At 40.8% G+C, this 23339-nt stretch overlaps 1 protein-coding gene across 1 annotated transcript; it reads left to right on the top strand.

Annotated features, from left to right (window-relative positions):
- The first annotated feature begins 800 nt into the window (after nt 1-800).
- Nucleotides 801-19590, top strand: Prp38 (pre-mRNA processing factor 38). Its single transcript, XM_076178578.1, has 8 exons — nt 801-1004; nt 1804-1963; nt 3627-3839; nt 4100-4240; nt 6077-6178; nt 7564-7649; nt 15210-15251; nt 16221-19590. The coding sequence occupies exons 1-8, from the start codon at nt 875-877 to the stop codon at nt 16673-16675; spliced, it is 1329 nt and encodes a 442-aa protein (XP_076034693.1). The 5' UTR covers nt 801-874; the 3' UTR covers nt 16676-19590.
- Nucleotides 19591-23339: the final 3749 nt, after the last annotated feature.

The following is a 23339-nucleotide window of genomic DNA, read 5'->3' as shown; positions in this document are numbered from 1 at the left end:
ACTACTATCTTTTTATTTTCTTACAGACATTTTTCCCCTCCCACAAAAACCGATCCCCCGCAGGTCGTAAGTCGCAAACCGCCAACATCAGGGCACTCCATCCATCCCACTGATATTCTTGTCATCTTTGGCAATAGTCATTAGAGATGCACAATGTTGAAATACGATAAATAAACGAAAATATCTCCAGTGATTTAATCTAAACATATATATCAATGTTGACAACATTTTTTGAAAGGGGTAACAAAATTAATGTGGCATGTACGTTAAATTGGGTAAAAATCAGAAAAAATGAGAACCACTGATGTAAGAGAATATCTACAGCGTGGTATGACATATAGGACACATCGTAGTTCCCTATACACTGCTGTCGAAAATTATGGAAGTATGAACTTTATAAACAATACATAAAATGATAAATCTATCTACATGCCTAATGAAAAAGTTACACTCACCCAAAAACAATACAAGCGTACATGAGCAGAAAAATGTGCTTGCCACAGAATTGCGCATAGAAATATGATATATTTAAACGGATAATTTTATTACCTCGGCCAAAAAAAAATTATGAATATAGATTACCTCATTGTAGAATCATAAAAAAAATGTTGGCAGAATGTTAAATAAATCAAACCAACTCAATTAATACCTTCCTTACTGTGTCGTCGGGGGTTACTCAGCCAGTTGTTCTGGTTTTTGTTATGTTATGTTATTTATATCCGTGTCACCTACAAATGTAAACGGTTACTGGTTTTGGGTAACAAGTTGAAGAGAAGTAAGAATAGTATTTCAGAAAATCTTTGTTCCATGCGTTACTTAACGCCGTGTTTGCTGTAGTGTTTGTTTACAAACTTACGTTTCTCGGGTGGTAAAGATGGCAAATCGCACGGTGAAAGATGCAACTTCGATTCACGGTACAAATCCACAGTACCTTGTGGAGAAAATCATACGTACAAGAATATATGACTCAAAATATTGGAAGGAAGAATGTTTTGCACTTACAGGTAAGGGATACATCATAAACTTTATTTAGGTTCATAACTAGTTCTTACTGATTCAGGTACTATTTTCATCAATGCCACTGATTTGCACAAGAGTAATTGTATGTACTTATTTTGAGGAATTGATATCGGGGATAGAATTCAAACCTAAAGAAACTTCATTATTCGGGCCACTTCATCTAGGAAAGGGTTGAATGATTTGAAATGCAGAGGTCTGATTTCATGGAATTCGCTGTCACGTAGTGACAAATAAGGTGGCCTTTGTAAGATTGTTCAAAAAGTGACAAAATGGTTGCATAGTTTGAATGAACAAAGTGACCATTGAGATATCAACTAGGGGAAGAACAAGGGGTTTTCTGGATTGTTGGACAATCACAATGTAGGGTCAACTCGGCCCATCACCAACTTGGCCCATCTACCTAAGTCATTCTTGACCAAGTAGGCCCACCACAGGTTAGAGTAGACGAACTTATCATAATTTAATTTCTTCAACCTCTTCATCTATGAAAACAAAAATGGCGTTTTTAGCATCCGATAGGTTGAGTTGGCGATGGGCCGAGCTGGCTGGCAGGCTTCTAGATAACCGAAGACACGATCCACATGAATGGAGGTTTACCACAGGCCCATATACTTTTAGTCAAGCTGCTGTTAAACTAATGCTCCATGGCAACTGCTGTCTTCCAACTAATTGATTACAGAGAAACAGATACAGTTTAGTTTCATTTGAAACAGGAAAATATAGACATGCATTGGTTATGATGAAAGATATGGAAATAAACTATATTTTGCCATTATATTTTAGCGGAACTTCTGGTGGACAAAGCCATGGAGTTACGTGCTGTAGGGGGAGTATTTGGCGGAAACATCAAACCAACGCCGTTTATCTGTCTTATACTGAAGATGCTACAGATTCAACCAGAGAAGGACATTATAATTGAGTTCATCAAGCAAGATGAATTCAAGTAAGTACTCCAACTTGTTAGTAATTTATAATGAATGACAAAGGTTCTTAAATACTTGCATACAAAGGGTTGCCTACATTCTTACAACCGAGTGGAATAGCCTCGTGTCAGTCAGAATATGATAGCCAAAAGTATGGTTATCCTGTATAGGGTATTGACTGGTGGTGAAATCGGAAATGTTTGGGTCATGCATCTTAGTCATGGGTTTTAGTCCTTCTCAGTTCCCAGCAATGACAATTACCTGCTACAGTAGTCCAAGTGCATAAGGCAAAGGTGACAGCTTTGCCTGCAGCTCTGCACCTGGTGTCCTCTCACTTTTTCATCTTACCCCTACAGACTAAAGTCATCTATCATTCTTGGATAATTGGAAACTAATATCCTCTCACAAAGGAATGCTGTAATTTTCAACTTCTGTTCTTTCTCCTGTCTGTTATCATTCTTAGATCTCTTATATCATCTCTATGAATTCACCTCTTAATTTTGTCCTAACACCCTGTAGCAGGAGACAAGAATTTTGCTATTGTTCTTTTACATGTCCTAAAAAGCGACTAAATGGTTTGGACTAAGAGAATTAGGGATTCCCCATTTCTCATAAGAGGAGAGGGCCTTTGACACTCAGGCCTCAATTAGCAGATATTTAACCACTTCAGTACAAGTCAAATTCTTGCCCACAGTATCAGTTGCCATATGTACACTGCATCACACTACTTACATTATAAGATATAAAGTCACTGCTGCATTATTTGTTATCTTTTACTGTGAATAATAATAAACACAGAAAACATGATCAAACCAGTTCACAGAATCCAGGGGTAACTCATGTACAACTACAAAAATATATATATAATCAAGATGCCGATGGCAAGATCGGCATCCTCATGCCACATGATGCCTATGTAGGTGTTATCATACCGAAGTGGTTAATGACATTTGGAGGCAACAATCAAAATCCAGTGCAGATAAATTTCTGATTATAGTATATCAAGAACCCATCTTCACATTCCATGGTAAGTCTGATATTAAATCATAGTGAATGTGTTTGTTATAATTATCAGACTGATGTTCCCATTTTTTGTCTTAAATAGAAAGATGAATATATTACTTTATGTACTTTTTAAGTGTCCCCATATGGCATATGGGGTATTGGCTACATAAGTTTAATGTGATCATTATTTTAGGTGTTTTTGTGAAGTTCCTACATACTAGTCATGCAGCATTCCTTTATGGTTGGAGACAAATTTCCTTTCACTCACAGTTAGCTACCTATATTATCCCTCATTTCTGATGTCCTCTTTAAACCTCTCTTCCATCCATATGACTCCACCTCTTCATTTTTGATAAGCACCCTGTGGTGAGGAATAAGAATATTACTACTATATGTCTTAGCACATTGTAAAAAGGTGACTAGATAGGACAGAATAAGGGGACTAGGGATCGCCTCTTCTTGTGTTTCTTTCTCACACAATCAGAGCAAAAAAAGTATGCTTTGACTTCCCATCCACTTTATAAGGGAGATTAATGCCTTTGTTTATGTGTGTATGTACATTTTGAATGAATATAGTGTTGTCATATACCTACATGTATATCTCTGTATCTGAAACTTGTCACTAATCTTAGAACTATTACTACATATTGGATCATGGCGATTAAATTTCTTCCTTAGATATGTTCGTGCCCTGGGAGCATTTTATCTTCGCTTAGTGTACAGTTCTTTGGATTGCTACAAGTACCTGGAACCTCTTCTCAATGACTACCGGAAATTACGGTCTCTTGATCGTGGTGGTCAGTACAGCCTCACATCAATGGACGAGTTCATTGACGATCTTCTTCGGGAGGAGAGATACTGTGATGTCATTCTTCCACGAATTCAAAAAAGGTAAAGATTTTGTTTCAGTGTAAATGTTATTCTCATCCATTATCAGAAAGTATTGAGAATAGAGATTTAATGAATTTTAGTTTTTAGAATTAAGCTCATTCACAACCCATCTTTCATCTATGTTACACTAGTATATTTATTGTTTAGGATGTTTTATTTTTGAGATATTATTTTTCCATGTCTTTATGCTTTTTTGTCAGTCAACAGTTGCAGCACAACAGATAATATCTATTTTATTCTGCTCTGGTTTACTATTTTAGATGGGTTCATGAAGAATGCAATGAGTTGGAAGGAAGGGTTTCACTGCTAGATGATGACTTGGAAGATTTGGAGAGTGAGAGTGAAGATGAGGAAATCCCTCCACCACCACCAAAGCCTGAGCCAGTTCGACCTGCACCAAGGTAACTTTTACTTGTGTATCATGCATATTTGGGCCCTAAAGTTCGTGTGGATGTGGTGTTAAGCCACAGGAACTAAGATATTATAAACAAATGGAACTTTTAACAGATGAGTATATATATATTTATTATTAATAATGATTATGTTAACTTTGCAAATGAAACCAGTACAGTAATTTGTTTGGTAATAATGGTGTGTACAGTAATCTCTTTGGTAATAATTTTGTGATATTGATTGCTCACAGGCATTAAACAAACTTTAATGCAAATTCAATATTTTTGATAAGGAAATAAAAGGATGAATACAATATATATATATATATACATACACACACACACATACATACATACATACATACACTCTACTCCTCTATTACTACTACTCTGTTAGATCTTGAACCTCCGGAAGATTCTGATCCTTTAATAGTAATCCTCCCCATAACCATCCATCCTGTGCTGCTTCCATCCAGGTTGTTTTATCTATTCTTTTTTTGTCAAACTCCACATCCTCATTGTCCATCCATCTCATTCAAGGTCTCCCTCTGGGTCTTCTTCCAGGCATTCTACCCATCATAACTTGTTTTGGAATTCTATGATCTTCCATGTGCGCCACATATCCAACTCATCTCAGCTTTGTTCTTTTTATAACATCTGTTATTTTCTCTTGTTTAGTTATTTCTTTCAGCTCATAATTGTGCCGTCTTCTCTGCCTATTCTCATTTTCACCAAAAACTGGTCCAATAATTCATCTCTATATTGTATTCTCAATAACCAATAGTCTTTGTTCCATTTGTTTTGTTAAGCTCTGACTCACTGGCATATAAAACTGTAGGTAGTAGAATTGTAGACTCTTAATTTAGTATTTCTATGCTTCCCTTCTTTAATATTGGTATAAGGCAAAAATAACATCTGTTTGCTGAAGCAATTCATATATTTATTTTTGTCCTCATCTCATTTCTATTTGTTACTGTTGTACCCAGGTATCTGAAACTACCTCTTCTATCCTCTTGTCTTCCAAAACCAAGTTATGCAGCATACAAGATGAAACAGCCTTGCCTCAAACCATTCTTGATTGTGAAACATTCCAAATATCTTCCATCAACCTTTACTATTGATTTTGTGTTAATAAGACAGATTTCTATTAAACATATTATCTTGTTAGGTATTCCAGATTTCTTTAGTATGATCCATGTACTATGTGTGTATATATATATATATATATATATATAATATATATATATATATATTATATATATATATATATACTGTTGTAAACCGGCTAGTGAAAATATGGTCAATCAATCAACTTTCTACTTAAAAATCCACACTGATAATCTATTACACCCTCTGAATATACCTTCAATCTGTTGTATAGTATTCAGGCAGGACCAAGTTTACAACATAACATGCAACTGCAGCAATAGTCTTACTTCAGTATATGAATTATCAACATGTGAAAGTGTTTGAAAATATGTATCCCTTTAGTATATAGGAGATTTACTGTATAGTACAATCAAAAAATATTTTTAGAATGCTGTTAGACTGGTCTATAGGGATGTCATTTTAGTCTTCAGATATTTACAAAAAACTTTACTGAATAGTACAATCAAAAAGTATTTTTAGAATGCTGTTAGACTGGTCTATAGGGATGCCATTTTAGTCTTTTCAGATATTTACAGAAAACTTTACTGTATAGTACAATCAAAAAATATTTTTAGAATGCTGTTAGACTGGTCTATAGGGATGTCATTTTAGTTTCTTCAGATATTTACAGAAAACTTTACTGTCAGTACCCCATGCAGAGTATTTTCATTGAAAAGAAATTAATTATTTTATCAGGGAAGAGAAACATAGTCGAGGAGCACATTCACCTTCCAGAAGGTCTCCGGGCAGAGAAATCATGCGCAACGAAAGGGATCGTGAGAGAGAACGTGAGAAAAGGTAATTGACTTCCATTCATAAATTTCATCCAATTGAGCACATTAGAAAATAAAAGATACTTAGGTTTAGGGAAAAATTTTAACCTAAAATGTCTGAATTAATGTTCATCAGGTAAAAAGAACATTAATTGAGATAAGCTCAAGGTAATTTATTATATCTTGGTGTACCAAATTTTCTGCTCCTAGTTATCGTCAGCCTCATAAAGAAAGTGCCTAAGTCATTTGTCCAACTTATCAGTACATACATACATACATAGACCAAGGCTTTTTCCCCCTTACAAGGGAGGTAGCTAAAAAGAAAAAGGCATAAAATCATTCCCACCCATTCCATCCCTAAATACACTCCACGCCCCTCCACCTTCCCTCCCATCTTAACACCTTCTGGATGATGGGTCATCCCTGCACCTTATCCACTGCCCTGGGTCAGAGGCATTGTCGCAAGTCACAGCACATCCACAGCAAGGCCACTTCCTTAAATCGGCGACCCCCCCTCTCCATCCCCCTATGCATAAAAGGAGAAGACGGGGAGAAATCCCTTCGGGCTGCGTCAAATCTTGCTCACACATACTACCTCACCCCCCATCCCCACCCATTCCACCTCATGCATCACAACATCATCCATATGCAACCATTCTCCACTCACCCGTCTTCTGTCCTCTCCTGTCCTTCCTCAACAGACATTCCCCTCTTCACCAAAGCCCCCTTCACCCCATCCATCCATCTCATCCTAGGACATCCCCTCATGTTCAGTCCCTCCCTTATCAGTAAATTAAAAAAAAAAAAAAAAATCTATTTTATAAATGTACGTAATGTTCCTCCTAATGTAGTTTTAACCTACTCAGACACTAAATAAAACATTGGGAATTGTACCACAAGGAGCAATGAAAAATTAATTTTAAAAAATAATAATAAAATCCAGAAATTAATGAAAAATGACTTAGGCAATTTCTTTACGAGGGTGACATTATATTGTGCTGCCATTAGTATGGTAGTAGAGAATTTCCTTCAGAATTTGAAATGAGATCAGTGTGGATTCATGCCTGCCCAGGAAATACTTTAGATTTGATTAATTAGTTATGATTTTTGCTTGAGCTCTGGAAGAATTTCTAACCAGAATGTCAGTCACTGAGATTTTAGAAGCCAGCTTTTGACTCAGAAGATAGATACCAGTATAGAGTAGGTCATTGGTTCTTTTCTTCCTCCATCTCAGGGGGTTGAAGAAACTTTCTTGTGAGGGGACTCCTGTGGTAAAAGTTGATTAAAATGTTATTGTGAAAAGGAAAGGAAAAGAATTTTGTCAGATTTGACCATGGAACGGGGCCATAGAACTACACTTTATACATTTAGCATTTTATATGTATATGATTTCTCTCATTAATTTTGAAGGCATCGAAGTAGGAGTCGCTCAAGAGAGAGAGAGAGGACTAAGAGACATCGTAGCAGATCTAGAGAAAGAAGACATAGATCGCCAGGTGAGTTCTTGATAATTTGATTTTGGTGAGGTTGGATTAACGACCCCATAGGCAGGGAGAAGCGTTAAAGGAAAAAAAGTAATGTCTGCATCCAAAAAATTCAAGGTGTTTATAGCATAAGTATATACATTGAAGTATAGGAATTTGGTATACGAGTGAAAATGAGGCCTGTTTGAGTGCTTGGTGTTAAGAAAAAATTAATAGACTGGGCAAGGACAAAGAAATGGCTGGGATTAACCCATTGAGTGAGAGAGAGTGTTCAACTAATAGTTATATGGCAGTAACCAGAACAGCTGCAGAAGTGAGGGTGTGCACATGATGAGTCCATGTGTATACCAAAGGCTTCCTCCTCCTAAGAAAAAAAGGTTGTCAACTAAGACATCCATCTGTACTCATCCATCTGTTCCATTTGTCACCTACCTGTTTCACTTTTATCTTGGCTCTTCATGGATGAAGGGTTGTCCCTGTCTCCTGCCCACTGCCTGGGTGAGGATATTGACAGCTTTTTGAAGAGAGGATGCTGAAAGATGATTCTCCCTGATGTCTGTCTTCAGGGCAACTATTTACAAAAACCAAACATTGATCTTGAGCAAGAAAGGGTGAAAAGGATGTGTATGATAGGAGTGAAAGGGGTGAATATGTTCCTTTCTTATGTCTAGCCATCTTGTTTTACAGGTAATATGTGATTGGATGAAAAGATCAGTCGGTCAATCTGTTGCTCCTAGTCACTCTTGTAGAACATGAGAACATAAGAATGAAGAAGACTGCAAGAGACCATAAGGCCTGCACTAGGCAGTTTCATGTCTATTACCATTTATCATCCTCATCCATAAAGATTTCTCTCAGAATAATAGTTTCAGTGCTTACTACATGGTTACTAAGTTTATTCCATTCATTAACCATTCTGTTGGTAGAGCAATTCTTGCCTATTTCCTTCTTAGTAGACCTCCAGGAAACTGGCAGCAACACTACAGTTGGGACTATAAGTTACTTGGAGACAAAATAGTTTTGTTGTCTGGGGATTGTAAGTGTAGGGCTTAGTAGTATAAAGTGTTCAGAATCTTTTGTGTGATTGTTGCATCTGGGGCAATTAGAATCTGTGGCCAGGCCTATTCTGTGTTGATACTGTCTTAATGACAGATGATGTCCTGAGTGCAGAATGGAAACGTACTAGTATTTGATGAAGAAAGAGAAGAAAAAAAAATTATCTTGTAGTACAAATAATGTTTTGGTAGCCAATAGTTCTGTGCTTTCGGTAGTAGCGATTATTATGTAACATATACACTCAATCAGTTCATTGCCCCAAGTCTCATGTAGGAGACCCATAGCTCCCAGGACACCAGGTTAGCCCATAAATCACTGAAAGGAATATTTTGTTGTTTGAGTATGGCTAGGGTAGGGTATCTTAACCCCTTCCATACGGTGCCGCACACGTAGGCGTCATGGACTTAGATCTCGGTGGCAGCAGCCAATGCCAGCCGTACGACGTGTCGTAATAATACTCGCATCATAAAATATAGTCACCGCTTATATCGATCGTTCTCTCTTCACCCGTGAATTTTGATAACCATAGAAAATGCGATTACAAAAGAGTTAGAAAGAATGTCATTATGGAGGGGCGACTACAATAAATATAATCAAGACGCCGATATGGCAGCCTCGCGAATACACTCGCTCCCCATGACGCCTACGTGTGCGGCACCGTATGGAAGGGGTTAACCTCTTCAGTGCGAGGCGAATACTCGTGTGCACATTAGGCTGCCTGATGTACGATGATGGATCACATATATATGAGAAACCTTTAGCAAAAGGTAATGATGCTTTTTTGGGCCTTTTATGGATTTAGAAAATTCTTATGACAGGCTAAACAGGAAGCCACTGTGGGAGGTTTTGTAGATATATGGGATTGGGGGGAAAGCTGTTAACCCCTTCATTACGATGACGCCTACGTAGGCATCATGAGGAGCAAGTGGATACGCGAGGATGCCGATGTCGGCGTCTTGATTATATTTTTTGTAGTTGTACCTGCGTGACCCTCGTACTCTGTAAACTGGCTTCATATTTTCTATGGTTATCAAAATTCACGGGTGAAAGAGAGAACGAGCAATACAACGGTGACTTTAGTTTTTATAATGCGAGTATTATGACGCAACATCGCATGTCTGGCAGCTAATGCTGCCCGCGAGATTTTGGTCCAGAGTGAAGGGGTTAAGGGCAGATGAGTTTTTACAGGGGTAATAAAGCCTGTTTTAGAATTAGAAGTGGAGAGAGTGAGTAGTTTGAGATAAAGGTGGGGCTGTGTCAGGGATGTGTCATGTCGCCATGGCTGTTCAGTGTGTACAAAGATGGGGTGAAACAAGAGGTAAATACGAGGGTGATGGGCATGGGTTTAGAGATGGTTAGAGATATGGAGGAAAGTGGGGGGTGAGCCAGTTGTTGTTTGTGGACAATGCTGCATTTGTGGTGGGGTCAGAGAAGGGATTAACCCAGGGATCGGCAACCCAAAATGTTGAAAGAGCCACATTGGACCAAAAAAACAAAAAACAAATTTGTCTGGAGCCGCAAAAAATTAAAAGCCTTATATAAGGCTATGACGCAAATCTTCGTTGACAGAAATGTTGAAATTTAATATTTATTCTACACATTTTTACAGCATTGGAAAACGTTAAGAATGTTTGTGTCATATTAAAACCATATTAAAACAAAAAATATATTTCCCTCCCCCATCTTTTTCCATTTTCAAACATTTTTGAAAAAGCTCCAGGGAGCCACTAGGGCAGCGCTAAAGAGCCGCGGGTTGCCGACCCCCGGATTAACCTCTTGAATACAATGATGCCCATGTATGCGTTATGAGCCATGAGTGGGGTGTACGAGGATGCTGGCGTCATCTTCCTAATTATATTTATTTTGTAGTAGTTGAGTGACGGACATATTCTGTGAACAGGCTTGATCACGTTTTCTGTGATGTTATATTTATTCAGGGTTAAAGAAAACAAATATAACAGCAGTAGCTTAATATTTTGTAATGCATGTATTGATGTATCATCGTACATCAGACAACTTGATATGCACACAAATACTTGACTCGTATATGTTAAGGCAGTGACAGTTTGGGAAAGTATGTGATAGGAGAAAGTTAAAGTTAACTGTAGGAGAGGTAAGGCTATGAGATGTACAAAGGGAGAAGGTAGCAGTGAGTTGAAAGTAAGTCTTAACCTCTTCACTCCGGGGCACATCGCACGTCTGGCAGCATTAGCTGCCCGACGTGCGATGTTGCGTCATAATAATCACATACATACATATACCAAGGCTTTTTTCCCCCTTCCAAGGGAGGTAGCCAAAAAGGGAAAGGCATAAAAACACTCCCACCCATTTCATCCCTAAATACACTCCACACCCCTCCCACCCTCCCTCTCATCTGAGCACCTCCTGGATGACGGGTCATCCCTGCACCCTGCCCACCGCCCTGGGTCAGAAGCAGTGTCGCAAGACACAGCACATCCACAGCAAGGCCGCTTCATTTAATCGGCGACCCCCCCTCTCCGTCCCCCCTTGCATGTAAGGAGAGGACGGGGAGAAATCCCTTCGGGCTGCGTCAAAATTTACTCACACATACTACCCCACCCCCCTGCCCATTCCGCCTCACGCAATCACAATATCATCCATATACAACCATTCTCCAATCACATTATAAAAAATAAAGTCAGTGCTCAATCGTTCATTCTCTTTCACCTGTGTATTTTGATAACCGTAGGAAATATGATGAAGCCAGTTTAGAGAGAATGGAAGTTACGTAGGTACGACTACAATAAATATAATCAAGATGCCAATGTCGGCATCATCGAGTACCCACTTGCTCCTCATGACACCTACGTAGGCGTCACCGTATGGAAGTGGTTAAAGGATAGAGGCTGGAGGAAATGGATAGTTTTAAGTATTTGGGGTCACATGTGGCAGGAAAGGGAGGAGTGGGGGTGGAGGTAAATTGTAGATTGAGAGAAGTAAGTAAATGTCTTGGTGGATTGAAAAGTGTCATAAGAAACAGGTATCTGGGAATGGATGCAAAGAGAATCATATGAAGGGGTGATTGTGCCTACAACATAGGGTTAGAAATTTGAAATGTAAGAGATGCAGAAAGGAGAAGTTTAAGTGTGTTTGAGGTGAAATGTCTGAGAAGTGGTAGGGGTTACAAGGTTAGATAGAGTGAGAAATAAGGAGGTGAAGAGGAGAGTGGGAGTGGAAAAAGAGATGGCAAATAGAGCTGAAGATTATTGGAATGGTTTGGGCACATGGAAAGAATGAGTGAAAAAGAATAGCAAGGAGTGTGGAAAGCAGAGGTGAATGGGGTGAACTTGAGGGAACAACCAAGGATGAGATAAATGGATGGGGTTAACCACTTCCATACGGTGATGCCTACGTAGGCGGCATGAGGAGCAAGTGGGTACTTGATGATGCCGACGTCGGCATCTTGATTATATTTATTGTAGTTGTACCTATGTAACCTCCATTCTCTCTAAACTGGCTTCATCATATTTTCTATGGTTATCAAAATATACAGGTGAAAGAGAACAAACGATTGAGCACTGACTTTATTTTTTATAATGCGATTATTATGACGCAACATTGCACGTCGGGCAGCTAATGCTGCCAGATGTGCGATGTGCCCCGGAGTGAAGAGGTTAAAGGAGCTCAAAGCAAGAGGGGAATGTCAGTTGAGGAGGGAAGGGTGAAGGCAGGGGATAGGGAAAAGTGGAGAATGGTTGTGTATGAAGGGATTTCTCCCAGTCTTTTCTATTTTCTACATGAGGGGATGAGGTAGAGAGGGCTACTGTATAAGTGATGTACCCCTGGTGCGGATGTACTTTTTTTTGCTGCATTGGTTCTGACTTAGGTAGTGGGCAGGAGACAGGGATGACCCCTCATCCATGAGGAGCTAAGATGAGAGGGAAACAAGGGTGGTGGATGGGAGTGGAATGGGTGGGAGTGGGTGCATACCTTGACTAGGTATCTCCCATATAAGATAGATTTCTATCACAGTACTATCTCTCATTAACGGACGTTAATCAGCTGTGTTTGTGGTGTTTTCGCTGTGTTTTTGGTGCTGTTGTTTAGTGCTGTGCAATCACAATGCCACCCAAAAACCACTCCAAATCAACGGATTATTCACATCAACGGACACTGTTACCCCCCTTATAGTCTGTTAATGAGAGGTAGTACTGTATTGCTCTTTTCATTAATTTGGATATGGTGGGTATTCAAAAGATTGGTCTGTGAGATGATAAGTTTTATAGAGGTTTGTTTAGTTTTGATATATGTATTTCATAGGCTCTTTCCCAGATTGATGGGAATTTGTTGTACAGCCATGAGTGGTTGAAAATATCAGTCAAGGCCTTTATTGTGTTTGAACCAAGGTGGTTTAACCTCTTCACTCCGGGGCACATCGCACGTCTGGCAGCATTAGCTGCCCGACTTACAATGTTGCGTCATAATAATCGCATTGTAAAAAATAAAATCAGTGCTCAATCGTTCGTTCTCTTTCACCCGTGTATTTTGATAACCATAGAAAATTGATGAAGCCAGTTTAGAGAGAATCAAAATTACGTAGGTACGACTACAATAAATATAATCAAGATGGCAACGTCGGCATCATCGAGTACCCCCTTGCCCCTCATGCCGCCTACGTAGGCGTCACCGTATGGAAGTGGTTAAGTGGATGGTTGAAATCTTATCTGGGCCTTCAGCATCGGAGTTTTCCAAGTTCTTCTTTGGAGAAAATTGGAGTGACCTCGGTGTCAAATTTAATTTTTTGTATCTCTAGGTTCAGAAACTGGAGTTGTGGTTTTGAACCTTGATTTGGAGAAGTATTTATTCATGATGTTGCATTGCTGTTTTGGTGAGGGCACTTACATATACAAAGCAAACTTTTTCCCATATAAGAGAGGTGACCATGGTAAATCAACATCCACCCTACACCCATCCAAAAACCCAAAACCCATTAATTGGTTCCTCTCAGTTCTGATGTCACACTGCTTGTGTCAAAGGCAATGCAGTAAAACAGCATCTTAACAGCTGGGCCCAACAACTGGTTCAGATATACATCCACCACTTCATTATATGGTGATCCTCTCTCTCTCTCTCTCTCTCTCTCTCTCTCTCTCTCTCTCTCTCTCTCTCTCTCTCTCTCTCTCTCTCTCTCTCTCTCTCTCTCTCTCTCTCCCCCCCCCCCCCACCGGTTCCTTCCATCCACTTCTGTTTTCCATATACATATATATATATATATATATTTTTTTAATCTCTGCATCTATTCTTTCTATATGCTCAAAATGTCTCAACTTTCTTTGATCAAAGTTATCTACCTGCTTTCTTTTCATGTCCACATTTCTCATTCTATCATCCTTATAACCCCCCACCACACTTCATACATATCAAACATTTTTAGGCTCTTCATTTCTGCTTCCTTCAAATTCCAAGTGTGCTCCATACAATGCTATGGATGGTCACTCTCTCATACAGTCTTTTCTTTGTGTTCATCCCCAGATATTTATTTCTCATAACACTTTTCATTCATGCAGACATTTACTTGCTCCCCTTACTCTGTAATTTGCCTATACCCTCACTCATTCCTTGTTACATAGGATGCCAAATACTTCTTCACCTCCTCCAACCTCTCACCTTTTAAACTTACCTTCTACCCACTGTAACCCTCACTCCTTGTACATCTCTCCCCTTACTCTGTAATTCGCCTTTACCCTCACTCATTCCTTGTTACATAGGATGCCAAATACTTCTTCACCTCCTCCAACTTCTCACCTTTTAAACTTACCTTCTACCCACTGTAACCCTCACTCCTTGTACATCTCATCACCTTGGTTGTCCTTACATTTACTTTCAGCTTTCTACTCTCACCTTCCTTCCGAAACTGCCACTAACTGCCTCGGTCTGTCCTCTAATTTAGCTCTGATACAGTGTTGTCCACAAACAACAACTGGCTTGCCTTACACTTTCCTTCACTCTTACTAACTCCATACCCCTATAACACCACCCCATTCATACATACAAACATACATATACCATAGGCTTTCCCCCTTACACAGGGGGGTAGCCAAAAAGAAAAAGGCATAAAAACCACTCCCACCCATTCCATTTCCTATATATTCCACTCCCCTCCACCCTCCTCCCTCCGTTTTTTTTTTTTTTTTTTTTTTTTTTTTTTTTGTTTTCTTTTTTTTTTTTTTTTTTTTTTTTGAGCTCTACACCTATCAAAAAATTCATATATAGCGTACTTATAATGTTTAGTGCAATATATTGCATATATTGTTCATTACATGTATTGTTTAATGAATTACTATAAATAGGGGAATCATGTCAGATATAAATATTTTAATTTCTTCTTGAGTTAAATGGGGGAATCATGAATACTGAAAGTTGTGTGCACATTTTTTAGATTTAACCTTAAGGAAAAATGTGAACTTATATTCAAGTTACACCTGAAATTTTTATCTTTGTTGGATGGACACTAAGGATAAAATTCCTTTATATTAAAAATGCCTTATTTTTCAGTGGCCATAAAGAAGATAGAGATGCATGGTTCTTTCCCAAGAGGCAAGCATTTTTATTTTTATACAGTTTTGGGAATACTGTTATTTTGTAATACTCTGATGTTATTATTTATGTTATTCAATAGATAATGTTTCTTAAGGTGCTCTAGTGAACAATTATTGGTGAACCAATGGTTTGTCTCATAAGAAAATCCATGCATTAAGATATTACTAGAGTGTGTATTCAATGACAGTAAAACCAATCCCTTTCAGTCTTTGTAATAGAATTTAATATGTATTTTGTTTCGTATATGTATATTGTTTATGTTAATTTATTTAATTTTTATTTTATTTATTTATTTTTCTGATTTGTAGGATAGTGGCATGATGCCCAAAAGCAGGTATATAAACAGCGTAGGCATGTTAACAAATTTCTTGGAAAGTAGTTACCTCAGTGCAGAAATAATGTTACCACTGTTGAATGTAAATGTCTTTACCAACCAGATTTTTCGTTATTCATTAATTTATTAATTTTATCATTAGTTGTTGTTTTCCTTAGTCCCCCTGTGTAGGCTTATGAATTGTGTATAGCTGTAATATCATTAATGTAGCAATTTTTTTATTTCACCATTGGCACCTGAAACTATTCATAATACTTGAAATTATTGCCATAAGTTGGTTCTGAATTTTTCATTTATATATTTACCATATTCTTATGGGGTTGGGGTGAGTTGTCAGCATAATGGCATCATTGTTTGGGTTCTTGTACTAAAATTGTCAGGCTTGGGTATTAAGGATCAGAAACAAATTTACATTGAGGACTTTTCATTCAATGTGTAACTTCTTGCAGATTAGGAATTATTTAAAATTCTCAGGGATTTCATCTAGTTGTTATTTGCATAACACATTCATATTTTATAGGTTTTATACTTAGTTCTTAACGAAAGGTCATTGGTACATTCTTTGCTCATGCAATTCCAATTTAGGGACTTTTGTTTTCTTGAGCGTAGTTTAACATAATGTTCTTTATCAGGGCATGCTTACAACCACCACCACCGAGAGTCTGAACGAGAAAGAGAACCCATGCGCAACCCACTGTATCGCAGGGACCACAGAGAAGAACGACCTCAGAGAGACTCTCATCGTAATAGAGGTGAAGTTGAGCGAGGCAGGGTAAGAGAACGGGAACGACCAGAACGAATGGAACGACCAGAACGAATGGAACGGCTAGAACGACTAGAACGACCTGAGCGAGCAATGAGAGAGAGAGACCACTATGGACGGGAAAGGGGAAGGGAGAGGGAGAGGGAGAGAGAAGGAAACCGAGAACACAGAGAAAGGAAGAGTGAAAAGGAGAGCAGGAAAGAAAAGCATCGCAGTGAGAAGAAGGATAGAAGAGAAGCCAATGGTATGAGCAAGGAGGATTTGGAAATTGCAGAGGCCAACAGTCTCCGTGCTCAGCTTGGTCTTCCTCCTCTGAAACCATAGGCTACCAGATTATTATTATTATATTATTATTATTATTATTATTTTTTTTTTTTTTTTTTTTTTCATGAATAATAGGGTTTTCCAGCCCTTGATCACTGACAGATTAGTTAACTGTCAAACCAAAAAGAGAGGAAGAATGGAGTCAATTTATATACAAAGGGTAAAAAAAAAAAAAAAGCCCAATTCTTCTCTTTCTTTTGGTTTAGGAGTTATGTAGCAGTGACAAATGGTAGAGGGAACCCCAGTTGTGAATAAAAATGCTGTAGCTGAGAGGTGGCATAGAGCCAGTGCCCCAGCTTATTATTTATCCCTTTAATGGACTGAAAGTACCCTTCACACATACACAAATATGGATGTAATATTATGGCAACATGAACAACTCGGTGAAGTGCCACAGCCTATTAAGGGAATATGTTGAAATATATTTTACCTTTTCGGGCCATGGACGCTGCCACTGCTGAATTATTTTTTTCTGGAAGATTTAGAATAAAATGATTAAGTGCCAATGCCCAGTAAAAGGTTTATATGGTTTTCGTACATTTAGATAAACATAAAGAAAGTGTGATTGTACAAGGATTTGTAAAGTAGTTGTGGAAGTTGCAATTATTAAAGACAAAAATTTGTGCTGATATTTTATTTAGTCTTTCTACCTATAAGTATACATAGATCATGGTGGTTGGGAGGTGCTAAGATAAGAGGGAGGGTGGAGGGGTGTGGAGTGTATTCAGGGATGGAATGGGTGGGAATAATTTTATGCCTTTTCCTTTTTGGCTACCTCCCTTGTAAGGGGGAAAAACCCTTAGTATATGTATGTATGTATGGTGGTTGGGGGAAGGGTAGTTGAAAGGGCATCATTGAACTATACAATGGTATCCATGAGGATGATGAGAATAGTTTCTGGATATGAATATATTTAGGGAATAGAGCAATTGACCAATTTATCATTTTCTGGTGGAAGTGAAACTGAGAGTGGATTTTAGGGGGGAAAAAAAAGGGGAGGGAGGCAGAGAATTGTTGAAAAATCAATTTGAGAAGGGAAGTGCAATGAATACTAGGTAAACATTATAGAGGTATGGAGTGTAATGAAGTAGAAGAAGGATGTTAAAGGGGGGCCATGATGGTGTGAAAGTTGCGTGGGAACAGAAGGAACTCCATGGGATTGTGGTACTCCCCAAGGCAGTCGTAGCTCCTTTTGGGGATCGGTGCCACCTGCGTAGAGCCGGTGGCCAGGGCTGGTTGCCGCCGTTTGGCCCCCAACTCTTGGGGGACAGAGTCCACCTGGCCAGACTGCGGTGCGGCCACCACCCAGCACTTCTAAGCTACCAGAAGAGGCTAGATGACCACATTGTGAACAGGTGCCCAGGATGTAACACTTCACCCCATACCATACAATACATAATGGAAGACTGCATTATACACAATCATGCACGCAACCCAGTTTCGGCTGTGGCATTCCTTGGGGAGACAGGACTGCTCGGACAGACAGTCTAGGGAACGACAACAACAACAACAACAACTCCATGGGATGGTAGAGGTGAGGAACCTGAACCCAAGGGCATGCTGGTGGCAGCCAAAGTTGAGCCTTTTTTCCAATTTTTCACTTTAATGCCTCTGGTGCAAGTAATTTTGTCGAGTGGTGTCTGAATGTAATCCTCACAAGGCTTGGTTGCCTGGGTGAGATGGGGGTAAATTGGAGCAGGTGACCAAAATGACCCCCAAAAATATGCAGATGACTGATTTGGCCCAAACTTATCCCAGAGAGAGTTGGCCACAGTGGACGGCAAGATAAACACAAGGAGTCTGAGCCCAAGGGTGTGGTGGTGGCACCCCTCCAAATTTAGAGAGGCGGGGTGCACTTTTCTCCCGTTTTTTTGCTTTTGGGCCTCTGGTGCCTGTGCTGTTGGCCTGAGCAGTGACCAAATGAACCCCCGCAACCTGTGGGTGAGATGGTGTGTACATTGTAGCAGGTAGCAAAAATGACCTCCAAATATCTGCAGGTCACTGATTTGGCCCAAACTTAGTTCAGAGGGAATGAGTCAGCTACAGTGGACAGTAATGAGCCTGGGCCCAAGGGCATGGCGGTGGCGCCCCTCCAAATTTGGTGGGGGCTATTCTCCTGTTTTTCGCTTTTGGGTCTCTGATACCTGTACTGTTGGCCTGAGCAGTGTCCAAGGGGACCCTATAGGAGCCCTGGACCCCCTCGACCTGTGGGTGAGATAATGGTTAAATTGGAGCAAGTGACCAAAATGACCCCCAAATATCTGCATGGATTTTGGCCAAAATCGGCAGGTGACCGATTTGGCTCAAACTCAGCCCAGAGGGAGGGAGTAGGTCACAGTGGATGACGAGGAAGATGCAAGGAGGCTGGGCCTAAGGACATGGCAGTGGCACTCCTCCGAATTTGGGGGGAAGGGGGGGCCTTTCTCCCATTTTTAGCTTTTTGGGCCTCTGGCACCAATACTGTTGACCTGAGCAGTGTCCAAGGGGACCCTATAGGAGCCCTGGACTCCCTCAGCCTGTGGGTGAGATGATGGTTAAATCGGAGCAGGTGACCAAAATGACCCCCCAAATAAGGGGAACCCATGGATTTTGGCCAAAATCGGCAGGTAACCGATATGGCTCAAACTTAGCCCAGAGGGAGAGAGTCGGCCACAGTGGACGACGAGGAAGGCGCGAGGAGCCTGGGCCCAAGGACGTGGCGGTGACGCCCCTCCAAAGTTGGGGGAAGGGGGCTTTTCTCCCGTTTTTAGCTTTTGGGCCTCTGGCGACTGTACTGTTGAGCTGAGCTGTGTCTAAGTGGATCCCACAAGAGTCCTGGACCCCCTCGACCTGTGGGTAAATCGGAGCAGGTGACCAAAATGATCCCCAAAATTGGCAGGTAACCAATTTGGTCAAATTTAGACCTGAGGGAGAGAGTCAGCCACAGCGGACAGTGAGGTAGACCCAAGGAGCCTTGGCCCAAGGGCGTGGCAGTGGCGCCCCTCCAAATTTGGGGGAAGGGGGGCTTTTCTCCCGTTTTTAGCTTTTGGGCCTCTGGCACCCGTACTGTTGGCCTGAGCAGTGTCCAAGTGGACCCCACAGGAGCCCTGACCCCCCTCGGCCTGTAGGTGAGATGGTGGGTAAATCAGAGTAGGTGACCAAAATGACCCCTATGGATTTTGGCCAAAATCGGCAAGTGACCGATTTGGCCCAAATTTAGCCCAGAGGGAAAGAGTCAGCCACAGTGGATGGCGAGGGAGACGCGAAGAGCCTGGGCCTAAGGGTGTCGTGGTTGCGCCCCTCCAAACTTGGGGGGAGGGGGGATTTTCTCCAGTTTTTTCACTTTTGGGCCTCTGGCACCTGTACTGTTGGCCTGAGTGGTGCCCAAGTGGACCCCACAGGAGCTCTGGCCCCCCTCGACCTGTGAGTGAGATGATGGGTAAATCGGAGCAGGTGACCAAAATGACTCCCCCAAAATCTGTGGATTTTGGCCAAAATCGACAGGTGACCGATTTGGCTCAAACTTAGCCAAGAGGGAGAGAGTCTGCCACGGTGGATGACGAGGAAGACACAAGGAGCCTGGGCCCGAGGACGTGGCGGTGGCACCATCCAAAGTTGGGAGGTTTCTCCCGTTTTAAGCTTTTGGGTCTGGCGCTTGTACTGTTGTCCTGAGCGGTGCCCAAGTGGACCCCACAGGAACTCTGGACTCCCTCGACCTATGGGTAAATTGGAGCAGGTGACCAAAGTTACTCCCAAAAATCTGCTCAGGCCAACAGTATGGGTACCAGAGGCCCAAAAGCAAAAAACGGGAGAAAAGCCCCCCTCCCCCCAAATGTAGAAGGGCACCATCGTCACGCCCTTGGGCTCAGGCTCCTAGCGTCTATCTCGCTGTCCACTATGGCCAACTCTCTCCCTCTGGGCTAAGTTTGAGCCAAATTGGTCACTTGCTCTAATTTTCCCACCAACCTTCTTTGCTTCATCATCTCACCACTCATTACCCTTCCTCCTATGTCCTCCCAGCTTCCTTTTTCCACACACCATTTTTGCACATCCTTGAAACATCCCCATTCCTCCCCCACTCCTAGTTCTACTTTATCCTTCATTCCCCTCCACTCTTCCCTGAACTTCCTTATTGTACTACTTCTCATTTAAGCAGTTTACTCTCCTACCTTCTGTTCTTTTCCTCTTTCTCCATCTATCCTCCACTCTCAGCTCACCTTTCACCAAAAACTCCCCTAAGAATACTTACATCCAAAACTCTTCCTAATCTTCTCCTGGGCACCACTATATAGGCTATTAAAGCCCTATCTACCACCCTCTCCCATGTGTACTTAAGCATGACTTTCTTCCTAAACACTGTGTTAGCTATCATCAACTCTCCACTATTATTTTTTCCTGGTACTCCACACTTCCCTACCACTCCGTCTGTTGGTTCATCTCCTACTCTAGCATTGAGGTCTAATAATACTGCACTGACATTTCTCCCTAAACCCTCTATGGACTCATTTAAATCTGTGCAAAAAGCCTCCCTTTCCTCTACACTCTTTTCACTACCAGATCCGTGTGCACTTACAAAGACCCACATCTCCCTTCCCAGTTTCATCATCCACATTAACCCCTTCCATACAATGACGCCTATGTAGTTGTCATGAGGTGCAAGTGGATATATGAAGATGCCAGCATTGGCATCTTGATTAGATTTATTTTGTAGTTTTAGCTGAATGACTCCCATATTCTGTGAACTGGCTTGATCATATTTTCTGTAAAAGGTGATGAGATGTAAAAGGGGAGAAAGTGACAGCAGACTGGGAGTACTAAGGGAGAGAGGCTGGAGGAAGTGGATAGTTTTAAATACTTGGGTGCGAATGTGGCAGGAAAGGGAGGAGTGGAGGTAGAATGTAGATTGAGAGAAGTGAGTAAATGCCTTGGGGGGATTAAAAAGTGTAATGAGAAATAGACATTTGTGAATGTATGCTTAGGGGAGATTGTATGAAGGAGTGATTGTGCCAACAGCACTGTATGGGGCACAAACATGGAACATAAGAGAGGAGTAGTTTGAATGTGTTTGGGAAGAGGTGCCTGAGAAGTATGATAGGGGTTACTAGGCTGGATAGTGTGAGAAATGAGGACGGGGGTGAAAAGGAAGTTGGGTGATAGGGTTGATGAAAGAGTATTGGGAGGGTTTGGACACATGGAAAGAACGAGTGAAGATTAGTAAAAGAGGTGTGGAAGGCAGAGGTAGGAGTAAACATGAGGGGCCGACCAAGGATGAGGTGGATGGATGGGGTAAATGGGGCATTGGGAAAGAGGGGAATGTCTGTTAAGGAAGGATGGGAGAAGACAGAAGATATAGTGAATGGAGAATGGTTGTGTATGGATGACGCTGTGATGCTTGAAAGGGAGTGGGTGGGGGATAGGGGGTGAGGGAGTATGTGTGAAAAATAAATTGATGCAGCCTGAAGAGATTTCTCCATTTTTGCATGAAGTGGCCTTGTTGTGGATGTGCTGTGTCTTGCAACACTACTTCTGACCCAGGGCTGTGGGCAAGATGCAGGGATGCCCCATCATCCAGGAGCCAAGATAAGTGGGAGTTGGGTGGGAATGGAGTATATGATGGAAAGGGTGGGAGTGGATTTACATTTTTTAGCTACCTCTATTGTAAGGGGGGAAACCATTGGTATATGTATTAATATTCAGAGTGAAGGAAAATGAGTAAAGTAGGTGTAACTTTATATTTCATAATGCAAGTACTGTAGTGCATCATCATACATCAGGCAGCCTGTGAGAATTTGACTCTTATTGAAGGGGTTAACCTTGAAGAGACCTCCTTCCACTCCACCACACTCCTCACTTACTAGTATAGCCACTTCTTCACTCCCTTGTTCTCTCCTCACTCCAAACTCAAACTTACCCCTCCCTTTCAACTTTCACTCTGTGCCGATACATCTTTCTTCTCACAAACATACTGCCTATCTTTTCCTTTTTGCTCTTATCTGTACCATACCCACACACATTAAAAGACCCAAACTTTAGAGTTCTGGTTGGAAAACTCTTCCCAGACCCTCTTAAGCCTTGACTTCTTTTAAGGATTTCCTTTTAGGGCTACAGAGTAGGATGCCTAATCCTAATCCCTATCAAGTTTTAGTCACCATTTAAAACCCTAATGGGAACACTCGTGGCAGTATTCTATCTCCCTTACCACAGGGTTTGGTGAAAATGGAAATGTATACAGACGCTCCTCAACTTACGTTTTAGTTATGTTCCGAACGGCTGAACGTAACGTGAAAATGAACGTAAGTTGTTACTCTACGTTCCAGTAATGTAAGACCGTTCACACTGTACTATACATCCATAAATTCTATTACTATATCTTATAAAACATCCCTAAATCATTTATTATAAACATGACATTGTAAAATAATAATATTAATTTCAAATAAATTAAATTCAAGCAACATAAAGTGAGATGGTGGAGGAGGGGGAGGAGGAGGAGGCAAGGCACATTCAGTCTGTCGTTTGTGCCATGTAAACAATGGACGCAGCATCATGCGTATCGTTTGAACATCTTGTACTACGGAGAGCGTGCTAAACTCAAGAATGAACGTAAGTAGAGGAGCGTCTGTACAGTACTACCTCTCATTAACAGACTAAAAGGGGGTTAACGGTGTCCGTTCATGTGAATAAT

Source organism: Oratosquilla oratoria, chromosome 3, assembly GCF_046742065.1.
Source record: "Oratosquilla oratoria isolate Oo_2021 chromosome 3, ASM4674206v1, whole genome shotgun sequence".
In the NCBI taxonomy this organism is placed as follows: Eukaryota; Metazoa; Arthropoda; class Malacostraca; order Stomatopoda; family Squillidae; genus Oratosquilla; species Oratosquilla oratoria.
Note: the sequence above shows the minus strand (reverse complement) of the source record. Positions and strands in the feature narration are given on the sequence as shown.

What these genes read in the sequence shown, in the direction of transcription:
- Prp38 (XM_076178578.1), top strand. Translation starts at nt 875, where the DNA reads ATGGCAAATCGCACGGTGAAAGATGCAACTTCGATTCACGGTACAAAT. An exon ending in CCAGTTCGACCTGCACCAAG is followed by an intron (nt 4,241 to 6,076) that starts GTAACTTTTACT and finishes TTATTTTATCAG; the next exon opens with GGAAGAGAAACATAGTCGAG. An exon ending in AAGAAGACATAGATCGCCAG is followed by an intron (nt 7,650 to 15,209) that starts GTGAGTTCTTGA and finishes CTTATTTTTCAG; the next exon opens with TGGCCATAAAGAAGATAGAG.